A 14649-nucleotide genomic window follows, 5' to 3' on the forward strand; every position below is an offset into this window, starting at 1 on the left:
CAATTTTGAAACAATAATCCCCAAAATGTGTTTTATCTAAAATGCAGAGTTTTGTGGTGCGGCCAGCTGCCACTGCGGTACAACGCAAACACAAATCCGGATCCCTTCCGCTGCCTACCAATGTTAGAAATGGGATTTCCGGTTGGCTAAGGCTTGCGCCAAAGTCAGGCGGAAACCATCATTCCTACGTCAGGGCAAGGGAGTTACATGCCAAGACAACCCCTGCTCACCCTCTAGGCAACGTGGCGCGAGCAGTAAGGCTTATCCCGGAGCCTATGTAAGTTAAGTGTTTGCGCACGCACCCCCAGCAACAACACCCAAGGCCCACCACAAAGGAAACTCCACACAAGGTTATGTATAAAAATAGCCTTTGTATTATACCAAACACATTAGATAAAAACACACACTTTACAATGTGCCAACAGGCACAGGCAGAATTTACAGGGGATATGTACAGGACAGGGTCACATGGACCACTGTCAGGAATAGGCACCTTTAGCACTAGAATACTTGTTAGAATTAGCACTAAGAACATAGAATATAAAATCACTGTAGCACAAAATAGAAAATAGAGCACACAACCAGTAATCACTGGTAACAGGTAAGTACCACCTACGCAACCCTAACCACCTTAGGAGAATGTCACGCAGGGAACCAGGACCTTACTAGCAACACCTGTACTAGGAAGAACATCCACCTTAGTATCACAATACATTCAGAGGTGTAGGCATGAGAACATTACACATGATGCATCACAACATTCAGAGGGGTAGGGAAGAAAACACATGATGCATAAACATACATTCAGTGGTGTAGCAAAGAACAATTGCGCAGAAATCACATAAGCCAGCAACATGTAACTGTCCCCAGGCCAACTGACCTCTCTGGGGCTAGGACGCCCTGTGTCCCAAATGTCAGGGCAGGCTGCAGGCAGCCAAAGAAGAAATGCGCCAGTCCTAAACGTAGCAGCTGCCCACTAAGTGATGGGCAGCTGTAGAACCAATGGGGTCAATGTTGGAGCCTTGTGGGCTCAAGAAACAACACTGCGGGCTGGGAGCCTCGGGGCTCTGAAGAAACAATTGTGGTGCCCTAGAGCCTGTCAGGGCTCGTAAACAAATATCCCACCAAGAGCCTCTGCGGCTCGAATTACTAATGCCCCTGAGCCTCTCTGGGCTCTAAAACAAATCTTGCCCCGTTGTTGGAGTCCCTTGGGGACTTCTGAGGAAATGTTGCCCACGGTGGGGGAGGGCGGCCCGCTGCCAACTGGGGCCGCTCTACCTCCACAAAGACTGGCCCCGAACGCTGATAGCACAACTGGGGGGGGGCAGGCACCGGTAACGTGCCCCGACGCCCTCCCTCCCCCCACAGAAACACAACGGGCCCCACTCACCGGAGGTTGCTGGGCTGGACTCCGTCTCCCGCGGTCCGGGCGGCAGGGCAGTAGTGCGGCACCCGCGGGCTCTCCTCTCTGCGCGGGAGCCCCGCCTGCCTCGTCTGCTTCCCGGTTCCTTCTCCAGCAACTCTCTCTCCGGGGCTCCCTCCTGTGGGTAGCCAATGGTAGCGCGGCCCTCGGGAGGCTTAGGGGCGCTTGGGCCAAACCAGCGCGGCCCTTCTGTAGAGCCTCCCACAGGTTAACCAATGGCGGCGCGGCAACTCTGTCTTGGGGCAGCCAATGGCAGCGCGGCCCTTTGGACGAGCCTCCAGGCTCCGGGGCGTGCTGCTGAGGTCAACGCTGATTTTTTTTTCCTCAATACGGGGTGGACTCCCGTTAAATCAGCAAAAGGGTCCTGGCGGGGTGGCCACCTGCAAGGGACCCAATATTTAATCAAAAGTACGGCAATGAGCGGGGTGGGCAGCCGCACCCTGAATCCTGGAAAAATGAGCGGGGTAAGCACCCGCGAGGACGGCCACAAATGCGGGCAAAATGCAGGGTGGACACCTGCACCAATAAAACGAAGACCAGGGGAGATGGCAGCTCCGGGCCGCCGCTGGGATCAACAGCGCTCCCCTGGAAAGGGGAAATAAAAGCGCTTCCCAGGCGCTTGATGCACAAAAGTCCAGGGCAAGTCCTGTGGAAAGGCAGGGGGGGGCAAGGATGGGCCCAGGGGCCAGCTCACGGGGCCCTCTAGGCAGGAAGGCAGTCCTAGTGGCGGTCCTCCTGGCGCCCAGCAGCAGCAGGCCCCCCTCCCAAGTAAGATCAGCTAGAGAACATTTTGTAAAAGGTCACAGCCTCTTTTTATACAGTAAATCCCTTTGTCTCAGGGTGCAGGGTGGGGGAAAAACCAGTCGCAGCTGGTTTTGGAGCATTTTGTTTCCCTCAGCCACCCTTTCTATTCACTAGGCAGGCTAGGGTCATTAGACGCACCACAGGGGGCGGAACCAGCATTGTGTGGGGAAAGCCTAACACTATTCAGGTCCCAGGTATACTCCTCCCTCACATCACTCATGCTCTCAACACTCACCACCGGGGCAGACCCATCATGACTCATGGAGCCAGGCTCACCAGCCAGCTCCAGCCAATCACAAGCCAGACACAAATTACACAAACATGCCAACTTCTAGAAGTGGCACTTTCACACTAGACACAATCACGCCGCATACATCATTGCGCAGCATTGAATCACACGAGTCCGCACATACCAAACTCGAGCCTGCACTCCCCACACATCAGGAACTAACATGGTCACATACATTCCCCATGAATTCCTATGGGAGGGCAGGCCAACCTCACCCCATGCACGCACTTTACCCTGGGACACAGTGGTAAAGTGCGCAGAAACCAAAAATCACTATCACCAGGTCACATACCAAAAGCAAAAAGTTCAGGGGTGAACCTGCCAGAAGGGCCAAGTCCAACACAACCCCCTTCCAGCCAAAATGCAGGGTAGGCCAATCACCACCGGGATGGGCTTCCCTGCTTTGGGCGATAGAACACGGACGCGGGCCCGCAACTGCAGGGACACCCTCCTGTTCTACGCCACGGTGAACTCATCGGGTTCCTTCTAAAACCACTGTCTGGACCACCTGGGCTACCCCACTGGTACTCCCAAGCTGTCCGCAGCCAGGACCAGGCCCTGGGCCACCCAGGTGCCACCGGTCCTTGCCTATTCACAGAGTGGCGGGTAGGAACCTCTGGCACATAGTAGCCATTTTCCACTCTTCCTGTCTGCAGGACAGGGCTAGACTGCCACTGGTTCTCCAGCCTAGGATCTACACCCTCAGGCAGACCCGGAGTCTCAGGGGAGGCTCGTCTCCCCCTACCTCTCGGTCTAGGGTTCCTCCACCTCCTGCAAGGGGTACCCTTAGAACGCCATTCTCCCAACCTAGGGGTTTAACCCCTCAGGTTGCACCGGGGTCAGAGGCGGGCTCTCCCACCCTCTGCACCCCCTTCCAGAGTTCTGCACCCTCCCAACTGGAGTGGTACCCCTGGAAGAAGCACTGGTCAGGACGCTGGTTACAGACGTCCCACCCTTCAGGTCAGGCGGATCCTGAACCTGGCCTTCCAACCTCTGGTCTAGAACCTTTGGTGGAATAACTGCCTGGCACTCCAGGACTTCTGGGGATTCACACACTATCCCCCTTAGGCTGACACATGACTCATGTGTCGTGTGACTGTCTGTATGGCGCAGATCTCCCGTCGCCTGTCCACCTGACAGTGCGTGAAGACCCCCCCAGAACAGAAGTGGCGCCACCCGGGTCCCCCCAACAAGATCTAGCCCAACTGGCTAGTCCCTGGTCCACTGGTTCTTCCACTGGGGAACACATCCCCCATTCACACCTTACTTCGGACTCCTGTGCCCTCCCAACTGGAGTAGCACTGCCGGACACTGGAACCCCTGGAACTCTATTTAAAGATGCTCCAGGTTCCCTAGATACTAGGTGATCTTCCTCAAGTGTACGAACAGGACAGCCTAGGTCGCCAACCTGGTGTTCCCTCAAGAAACCACCCAGGTTCTGAGTCAGGGCTTCAGGCATCTGGGGACTCTCAGCCACCCACTCACTCCCGCTCCACTGAGACAGGTAGTAAGCCTCTCTACCCCTCTCACTATACTGGGACCTACCTGGGCTACACTGAGCGTCTTCCACCACGCTGGGCTGGAAGATACCTGAACCACTACTGTTGGAATCACTCACCAATGACTCTGCAGAACCTCTGGCCCTTTCCCAGCACTCTGCTTCCTCTGCAAGCTCCCAATGACAAAAGCATTCAAACCTCAACAGGTGCTGGCGCAACCCTGGGCAACAAATACTGAGCAACTGCTCTTTGAGAAACATATTCGTTACTCCCCACCTCTTCTGGTCTGGGTTAGTCACCAGCCAAACACCCAGTGCATCTGAACAGTCATCCACAAAATCCCCCCAATCCTGGTGAGACAGTTTCTTACTGCCCCTTAATTTCAACCTTAACTCCTCCTCTTTGGAAACAGGTACCAGACTCTGGGAACTGGGACTGGGACTTCTTGCACAGGGCTCTATATAGCTGCCACCACTGGACTCAACCCTCCCTGGGGAGTCCGGAAAATTAAAACTGCAAGCAGGGGATAGTCTAACCGCCTGAGCTAATTTGTCTCTGGTGAAGGCTCTCTCAGCCTCCTCTATCCTCTCCTGCGCTAAGACCCTCTCAGTCTCTAGCTGTTGCTTCTTAACACCCAGCTGTGCCATACCCTGGGCATGCTCTAACCTGAGCTTCTCTAAAGCCAGCTGGTGCTCCCTTTCTTTCCTCCTATCTTCCCACACCTCTGGGGACAGGGAAAGGGATGAGGCGCTGCCTCCGCTACTGGACCCAGCAAGGGACTCCCTATCTATGGGATCTTCTCTATCTGCTGGTGTCCATGCAGTGTCATCTTCTCCCTCCCCATCAGACTCTTCAGGGCTCCCCTCAGACCCGCCACCCTCATGGTGTGAGCCCCGGGCCTTCTCCTCACTGTGCTCACGTTCCCAGTCATCCTGCCATTGGGTTAGGTTTTCCCTAAGTTGGGATTGGGTGTCTGACTTAATCACTGCAATGTCTCTCTTCGCAAAAATCTCTCAACTCATGCATACACATACCCCAGAAATTAAAAGCAGACTCCATCTTGGCTGGATGCTCACAGAAATGTGCAACACAGGGGACTTGACTGTCAGAGCTGAAGTAAGAGTACAAAATTTACAAAGAATTCAGCGAGCTCCCTATCCCAGAGAACTCACTCACTTGTCCAGTGCTACACACCATTCATCCACACACAACCCCCCCCCACTCGGACTGGTAAGGCAGTTTCTACCATCCCTGATTTCTCAATCTGACCACGCGTGACACAGGTACCAAACTCTGGGAGCGGGCGGGGTACAAATGTACTGGACACAATTACGCTGCTACCACTGGATCCCACCCTCTGGTGAATCCAGAAAATTCAAACTGCACTTAGGGGATAGAAACCACCCAGAGCTAGTGACACCTAACTCACAGTGCACAAGAAACACATTTCCCAAGAAATTACTTTTAGAACAATTTTGAAACAATAATCCCCAAAATGTGTTTTATCTAAAATGCAGAGTTTTGTGGTGCGGGCAGCTGCCACTGCGGTACAACGCAAACACAAATCCGGATCCCTTCCGCTGCCTACCAATGTTAGAAATGGGATTTCCGGTTGGCTAAGGCTTGCGCCAAAGTCAGGCGGAAACCATCATTCCTACGTCAGGGCAAGGGAGTTACATGCCAAGACAACCCCTGCTCACCCTGTAGGCAATGTGGCGCGAGCAGTAAGGCTTATCCCGGAGCCTATGTAAGTTAAGTGTTTGCGCACGCACCCCCAGCACCAACACCCAAGGCCCACCACAAAGGAAACTCCACACAAGGTTATGTATAAAAATAGCCTTTGTATTATACCAAACATATTAGATAAAAACACACACTTTACAATGTGCCAACAGGCACAGGCAGAATTTACAGGGGATATGTACAGGACAGGGTCACATGGACCACTGTCAGGAATAGGCACTTTTAGCACTAGAATACTTGTTAGAATTAGCACTTAGAACATAGAATATAAAATCACTGTAGCACAAAATAGAAAATAGAGCACACAACCAGTAATCACTGGTAACAGGTAAGTACCACCTACGCAACCCTAACCACCTTAGGAGAATGTCACGCAGGGAACCAGGACCTTACTAGCAATACCTGTACTAGGAAGAACATCCACCTTAGTATCACAATACATTCAGAGGTGTAGGTATGAGAACATTACACATGATGCATCACAACATTCAGAGGGGTAGGGAAGAAAACACATGATGCATAAACATACATTCAGTGGTGTAGCAAAGAACAATTGCGCAGAAATCACATAAGCCAGCAACATGTAACTGTCCCCAGGCCAACTGACCTCTCTGGGGCTAGGACGCCCTGTGTCCCAAATGTCAGGGCAGGCTGCAGGCAGCCAAAGAAGAAATGCGCCAGGCCTAAACGTAGCAGCTGCCCACTAAGTGATGGGCAGCTGTAGAACCAATGGGGTCAATGTTGGAGCCTCGTGGGCTCAAGAAACAACACTGCGGGCTGGGAGCCTCGGGGCTCTGAAGAAACAATTGTGGTGCCCTGAAGCCTCTCAGGGCTCGTATACAAATATGCCGCCAAGAGCCTCTGCGGCTCGAATTACTAATGCCCCTGAGCCTCTCTGGGCTCTAAAACAAATCTTGCCCCGTCGTTGGAGGAGTCCCTCGGGGACTTCTGAGGAAATGTTGCCCACGGTGGAGGGGAGCGGCCCACTGCCAACTGGGGCCACTCTACCTCCACAAAGACTGGCCACGAACGCTGATAGCACAACTGGGGGGGGGGGGGGGGGGGGCGGGCACCGGTAACGTGCCCCGACGCCCTCCCTCTCCCCACAGAAACACAACGAGCCCCACTCACCGGAGGTTGCTGGGCTGCACTCCGTCTCCCTCGGTCCGGGCGGCAGGGCAGTAGTGCGGCACCCGCGGGGCTCTCCTCTCTGCGCGGGAGCCCCGTTTGCTTCCCGGTTCCTTCGCCGGCAACTCTCTCTCCGGGGCTCCCTCCTGTGGGTAGCCAATTGTAGCACGGCCCTCGGGAGGCTCAGGGGCGCTTGGGTCAATCCCAGCGCGGCCCTTCTGTAGAGCCTCCCACAGGTTAACCAATGGTGGCCGCGGCAACTCTTTCTTGGGGCAGCCAATGGCAGCGCGGCCCTTTGGACGAGCCTCCAGGCACTTCCACACTAGACACAATCACGCCGCATACATCATTGCGCAGCATTGAATCACACGAGTCCGCACATACCAAACTCGAGCCTGCACTACCCACACATCAGGAAGTAACATGGTCACATACATTCCCCATGCATTCCTATGGGAGGGCAGGCCAACCTCACCCTGCGCACGCATTTTACCCTGGGACACAGTGGTAAGGTGCGCAGAAACCAAAAATCACTATCACCAGGTCACATACCAAAAGCAAAAAGTTCAGGGGGGAACCTGCTAGAAGGGCCAAGTCCAACACCCTCTATCTACCAAATTGAGACAGATTGTGCGTAAACACTGGTCCATTCTGGACACTAAGACCAGCAAAATGCCCCCGCCCCATTTCGCCTTCAGAAGGGCCCCCAGTCTCAAAGACAAATTGGTACATACACGCACAGCATTAACTACATCTATTTCGACTCTCCCCTCGGGTCATTACCCATGTGGAGGCTGTACTGTGTGTGGACTTACAAAAGCGACCAAAAGTGTTACCTTAGAAAGTGGTCGAGTTTGGCACCTTAATCACTTTAACAACTGCAATACAAATAATGTCATTTATAGGCTGACTTGTAATTGCCGATTACACTACATTGGGCTTACCTCGAGGAAGGTAAAGATCCGTATACAGGAGCATTTGAGTACTTTCAAGGCTAGAAAGCTAACAACAAGGCTGGTACAGCATTTTCAAGAGAAACAGCATGACCCCAGGGATCTGAGGTGGACTGTTCTTGAAAGAGTGATGGGCGAGACTCACAATATTGAATCCATTTTAGCAAGGAAGGAGGCTAAATGAATCTTTTCAGAGAAAGCTGACAAGCTTGGATTAAATGACTATATTGAATGGAGCAAGTGTTCGAGACTGTAGATGAGCCATAAGAACTGGAGTGCTGAATTTGCATAAAATTCCTATGCCTCGGGATGCTGCTTGTCGCCCGGGTGATAGTCCTGGTATTTTGAGCACCATACTATGCAGTGGGCGTTTTCCCCAATTATAACACTCTGGGTAAAAAGACGCACTCGATGATAATAATGGCGATGGTCAACATCATTGGGGCTAGGATTGAATCACTGATGGCTAAACTACCATTAGCTCTGAGCGGTAGGCACACTGGATAAGGGGTTGTTTTAATTTAAAACTATCTAATAATGGCCCGTTTTTATGATCCTAATTTAGCTACCAGAAATAGGACGAGTTGACTAGGCAAAGATGGCCGACGGCGTTTGTGAACATTCTAACCCGTTCCAAGACGCTGCCGGTTTGGTGAGGATGAGCGAGAATCACGCGTTGGGCGTGATTTGCATAACGAAGGGGGAGCTTTCTTGGCGCCTGTGTGCGGCATTGAATTAAGGACCAGGACCTTACTGGTAGCGGTGAGTGCGTGAGTTAGGATGGAGCACAGGGGGCTATGATTTTTAAGAAAGCAGAATTCCGGTGCGTTCGGTTTTAACTGAACTGGTAATGCACCATGCTCCCGGCTGGGACTCCCGGGCTTAATTACTCGCCGGCATCTTGAGTGGAGTGCTAACAGCGGCAGGATCCTGACAGGGGGCGTGTAAGATGAGCAAATATACACATGCCTGACTATGTGTGATCTTAAAGATTGATTTGTAAAGAATTTACTTAAAAAGAATGGTTTGATAGTGACACTGTGGGTCACCGGTAGCGACAAATTATGAAAGTGCCATTAACAATATGTTGGCTCCGGGAGACGGGGCCTTTGACAGTTGGAGTAAAGGAGCGCATACTTTGTACTGTGAATAGGGATTCAATTATACATGCACATTATGCAAGGGGGAGCATTACTATATTATACCCTTGGTCCATGCATTTGAGACTGACGATTTGGACTGTATAATGGTAGAGGGCCAAATACATTACAACTTAATGTCTTTTGTTTTGGTAATTTCTGTTTAGGTGACAGGACCTTCGGCCACTCACTGTGAGGGAAATGCGATCAATTGACGCATAACAGCCTTTCCTGCCCCGGGCGTTTATGGTTGCAGGCATATATAATGGACGCAACCAGATGGTGGGTAGTGAATGATTTTAAAAGCTTAATAGTGAGATTATTTTGGATGAGTGGTAAGCAGAGTGTGTTCACAGTTGGCCTTCCTCTTGTTTTTATACCATCATAGGTTTGATGTGAATCTACCATGAAAGTTTAATCTGGAACCCCAACAGCCCTGAAGAAGTTGCCTGAAACTCTATATGGGCAACGAAACATGTCGGCAGTATAATTGATTATGGTTTGATTAGAACCATTTTTAATGTGGGAAGCTAAAAGCACCAAATAAAGTTAGTTGTAGCTAGATAGCTTCACCAAGTTTTAATTGCGAGGATTATCTGCTTATATCCTCATGGGGTCCATTGGGCATAGAGGATATTAGCTTGTTATGACACTTAGGTTTTGAGTTCTTCCTTGGTTTCATGGGTTCAGGTTTCTGTTAAATAACACATTCACACATGTTTCTTTAAATAGGAAAGGTGGTAACCGATGATGATAAGTGGGCTTGCTGACGAGTACCAGCTAGCAGTCCCCTTGGTGTTACGACCATGAGGTGCCTCCTTTCCTTTCCACACTTTTATCTTGCACATGGAGGGAAGTATGATGGTTTGAATATTTTAGAATTTGTACACACCACAGCCTAGGAATGCAGTCAGGTCCGTGAGGGAGGTATAAAGTTTATACTATCCCCTTTAGTGCTGTAGAGTGAAAGTAGGGTGTGTTGACTAGTGATCAGGCCCATTGTTGATTGGTAATACGTTAGGTGGGGGGCGGCCTGTTCACTTTTTCCCCCTTGAGCTCCTATTGTTTGGTTAACCCTGCTGATGGACCTGGTGTCTCTAACCCATCGTTTAAGTTTGATCCATGGCCTCTAGCTTTATGTTCAAGAGTTGTGATGCGGAATAAGATTTGACGATGGTCTGACCAGTCAGTTGGTTGATATAGTTAACCCAATATATTATCCCTAAGGAGATGTGGGCGCCACCAGACTTTAAGCTCCAGCACTGAGAAGAAGATACACATTATCCCCACAAGATGCATGCACCACCAGAGACATTCAGCTGCAGCACTGGGGAGGGAGGGGTAGGAGAGTCACATCTCCCAGGGAAGACATGTGGACTGACGTAAACATAAAAAAAAGAAGATATACATTATTGTGAGGAAAGGAAGGCCCTGCCAGTGACATTCAACTCCAGCATTGGGGAGAAGTTACATATCATCCAGAGATCTTATGCTCCAGCAGTGGGGAGGGGAGTCATTATACCAAGAAGACACTTGGAGTGTGAGGGGTGAAATTCACATTATCACGAGTAGCCACAAGCACCGTCAGATTTATTCAGCTCCAGCAGCGTAGAGAAGATTCACATTATCCCCATGAGACGTGCACTATCAGACACATTCAGCTCCAGCACCAAGGGAAAATTCATAGTACCCCAAGGAGACACTTGTACCGCAAGAGACATTCAGCTCCAGCACTGGGAAGAAGATTCCCATTATCGAGAGGGGAAGCGAGCACCATCAGAGACATTCAGCAACAGAACAGGGAAGAATATACACATTATCCTGAGAAGGTGCTGGCATAAGTGCTTAGTATTTCTGTACAGATGCAGCCTGCACAAACATCCAGACAACAGACTAATAGAAACTAAGACAAGTGGTCTGCATACAAGCAACAAGGGCAAAATGATAGAAAGTATCAGAAAGAAAGAGATTACATTTAAGTATTAGGGCATACGTGAGACGGTGCCAGATATGCAATGATATTATTTGTATGCACAAGCATAATACGCCTTTTACTGGCAAAACGCGCCACCATTCCCACCACATTTTGCGGTAGAAGTGGGGCGGTTCATCCAATACCACTCAAAGCAATGATTGTTAACAAGACCACTGGGATGAAGTGGATACGGTGCTATGTACGTCTCATGCTTGGAATGAACTGGGGACGTGTGCACGACGGCTCCCGTTGTACGCATCGGCAATGCCGCTGGTCCACCATATGGCGATATCTGTGACGAGTGAAATGGGATCCCTAAAGGCTATGCACAATATAGGGGCACATACCATGGGTGATATCTACCCCAATGGGACATTTATAGATCTCCTGAGTTTTGTAGGGGACAGGGAAGGACCTGTCATGTTGACATTCATATATAGTAGATTACGGGCTGCAGTGCGGTCGCTATACCCATGTTTCCCTGATGAACCACCAACTCTGGGGGCTCTGCAACTTATATATACTACGCAAACTCAGAATAAACTAGTCACTCGCTTGTATGCAGCTTCCCAGATGGATGAGGCGGCTGTTGGTGTGGGCCCTATGGGTAAATGGAATGCAATTTTACCCCAACCTCTGACAGAGGATGAATGGGTAGTTTGTTGTAAATTAACAGATCAATTTGTTGCAAACAGGAATCTTAGACTAAAACATTATAAATATGTCCACCAAATGTACTACACACCAATGCAACTCTACAAGTATGGCCTGAGGGACTCACACTGCTCTAAGAGATGTCGTGCCGAAAATACGGATTTTCAACATTTGGCATGGAGCTGTCAAAAAGTGTCTGATTTCTGGGTGAAAGTCACAGCGGCCTTAACTGAAATGGTGGGTGGAAAAATAGAATGTCGTATGAATGTTTGCTTGCTAGGAAATGTACTTAATCTTAAGGCTACCAATCGGAAGTTGGTAGCTATAACGCTACTACTGGCGAAACGCAGGGTCTCACTCCATTGGGATGGCAGACCTGCACCTAAACCAGTACACTGGTTAAGGGATATAGCCTACTGTCGGGATCAACTTACCTGCTATGCGGAAGAACTGCCTAGTGCTTCAAGACCGCGTGACATTTGGGGCCCATTCAATGCATATATGTTAACCAACCCTCCTGACTAATGACATTCTTTATGATGATAATGTACATTTTGTATATTTCGGGTAACAGTTATGATCCAATATCATTCCTGTACTATACGATGCTATGTCAACTTGCTGCTATGTATTCTGTACAAATGTGAACATGATGCTGATTTTTCATGGATGGTAAAATATGAAAATTCATAAATAAAATAAAGACAATTTAAAAAATAAGTATTAGGGCATACGTACTGTAGGTGGCTTCCTCAAACTTCTTGGCGAGAATTCTTCATTCTCTTTGCTTTGTTGCTCTCTAAGCAAAGCCTTAAGTTGGTTAACTGTTGAAAAACAGGATAAAGTTAAGAGGGTTACAACTTCAAAAAGTGGATATCTGTCACGATCCCGCTCCAAAAATGTTTTGGGGCATTGGATGAATATAAACAGGTTTCTACACAATAAAAAAAGTGTCATGCACGGATAATGTAGACCAAATAACTGAGGGTGTGTATGACATGTTTATTTCGTGTGTAAAGTTTCAGAAATTGTGCAAATGTTGCAGGGACAAAATTTGACACCCTTTTTAACTGGGGCTTGGACTGAGCACAAAATGCCTTGTGGGAGCCAGGCTGAGATGTAAATGTTTTGTAAGAGATATTTTCTCCTTAAGTCAGTACTCAAGGCAAGGCGTTTGAACTCTAGCAATGCCATGCACTGAATTTTCAAATGAAATTAATTTTGCAAAATGTCCTCAAAATATCCTAAAATAATGCACCTTTCCACATCCCTAAAATACCCTTTTGTCAAAAGCTATTTTCAATCAATCAATCAATCAGAGCATTTGTATAGCGCACTACTCACCCGGAGGGTCTCAAGGCGCTGGGGGGGGGGGGGGGGGGGGGGGGGGGGGGGGGGGGGGGTCCGCTACTGCTCGAACAGCCAGGTCTTGAGCTGCTTCCTGAAGGCGAGGTGGTCCTGGGTCAGGCGGAGGTGGGTCGGAAGGGAGTTCCAAGTCTTGGCGGCCAGGTAGGAGAAGGACCTTCCTCCTGTGGTGGCTCTTCGGATGCGGGGGACGGCGGCGAGGGCGTGGCTGGTCGATCGAAGCTGGCGCGTGGGAGCGTAGAAGTTGAGGCGGCTGTTGAGGTATCCTGGACCTTGGTTGTGTAGGGCTTTGTGTGCGTGGGTGAGGAGCCGGAACGTGATTCTCTTGTTGACCGGGAGCCAGTGCAGGTCTCTCAGGTGTCCGGAGATGTGGCTGCGGCGGGGGATGTCCAGGATGAGTCGTGCTGAGGTGTTCTGGATCCGCTGGAGTCTCTTCTGGAGTTTGGCGGTGGTTCCGGCGTAGAGGGAGTTGCCGTAGTCCAGACGGCTGGTGACGAGGGCCTGGGTGACCGTCTTCCTGGTCTCGGTGGGGATCCATCGGAAGATTTTGCGTAGCATTCTCAGGATGTGGAAGCACGACGAGGAGACGGCGTTGACTTGTCTGGTCATGGAGAGGGAGGAGTCCAGGATGAAGCCCAGGTTGCGTGCGTGGTCAGTTGGTTTGGGTGCGCTGCCCAGGGCGGGGGGCCACCAGGAGTCGTCCCAGGCGGAGGGTAAGGATCCCAGGATGAGGACTTCCGTCTTGTCTGAGTTCAGTTTCAGGCGGCTGTTCGACATCCATTTGGCTACTTCTGTCATCCCTTCGTGCAGGTTGGCTCTGGCGGTGGCGGGGTCGTTAGTGAGGGAGAGGATCAGCTGGGTGTCGTCGGCGTAGGAGATGATGTTCAGGTTGTGCTGGCGTGCGATGGCTGCGAGGGGGCTCATGTAGACTTTTTTAAAAAAAATGTAAAACAGTCTTGTGCATTTCCAAGACAACATCAAATCTCATAATTTTGTTCTTACCCACTTCACCTCCATTAAAAACAAAGAATAAAAAGATAGGTCTTCTGCTATAGTGCACAATGAGCTCCTCCCCAAAGCCCCAAAAAAGGTAAGCTTCACTGCGCTGTTATAGAAGCTGCAAGCCCATAAACTGAAAATGGGAGCAGATCAGGGAAAGGGATTACAGAAACTGTGTTTGGAGAAACTAATTATCGTACTCATGCAAAAAGTTGCAGGGTTGCGCTTTTCCTCCTGCTTCTGCTGTATTAGTTTTAACACATAATTTGGAATGCTAATCTGCTCCACAATAGCAGGCCTATTAACAAGTCTATTTCTAGCCAAGGATGACTTTTTGCTGTGTAATTCATTAAAAGCGTCCTACTTAGACATAAAAATCATTTGTAGCCAGATAGTTTAATGTTTAATTCTTAAAATGACTATGCCCTGTTGATTATACAACACATTACAAGCATAACTAAGAGTGTCTGCTCAATGCACAAGTTACTACTTGTGTAACGATATATCTGTAAGAGACATTAGTTAGTGATAGATTCCTTACCTTAGAATATCCCCAGGCGTCAGACTGGATCTGGAAATTTTTGCGTAGCAGTACCCTTGCGCGTCAGTAGGCGTCGTCTGCGGCTCCGCGTCCGTCGTCGGCGTCGTGGGCGCCATGATGACGTCGTCGGAGTACTT

At 49.9% G+C, this 14649-nt stretch overlaps 1 protein-coding gene across 1 annotated transcript in view; it reads right to left on the bottom strand.

Annotated features, from left to right (window-relative positions):
* SDCCAG8 (SHH signaling and ciliogenesis regulator SDCCAG8) overlaps window positions 1-14649 on the bottom strand; it is a 1463224-nt gene that overhangs the window by 1313592 nt on the left and 134983 nt on the right. Inside the window, exon 3 of the mRNA XM_078648583.1 lies at window positions 12346-12431. Within this exon, the coding sequence (XP_078504709.1) occupies window positions 12346-12431 (86 nt within the window). The remainder of the gene's footprint in view (window positions 1-12345; window positions 12432-14649) is intronic.

This window comes from Lissotriton helveticus, chromosome 6 (genome assembly GCF_964261635.1).
Source record: "Lissotriton helveticus chromosome 6, aLisHel1.1, whole genome shotgun sequence".
NCBI classification, from domain to species: Eukaryota; Metazoa; Chordata; class Amphibia; order Caudata; family Salamandridae; genus Lissotriton; species Lissotriton helveticus.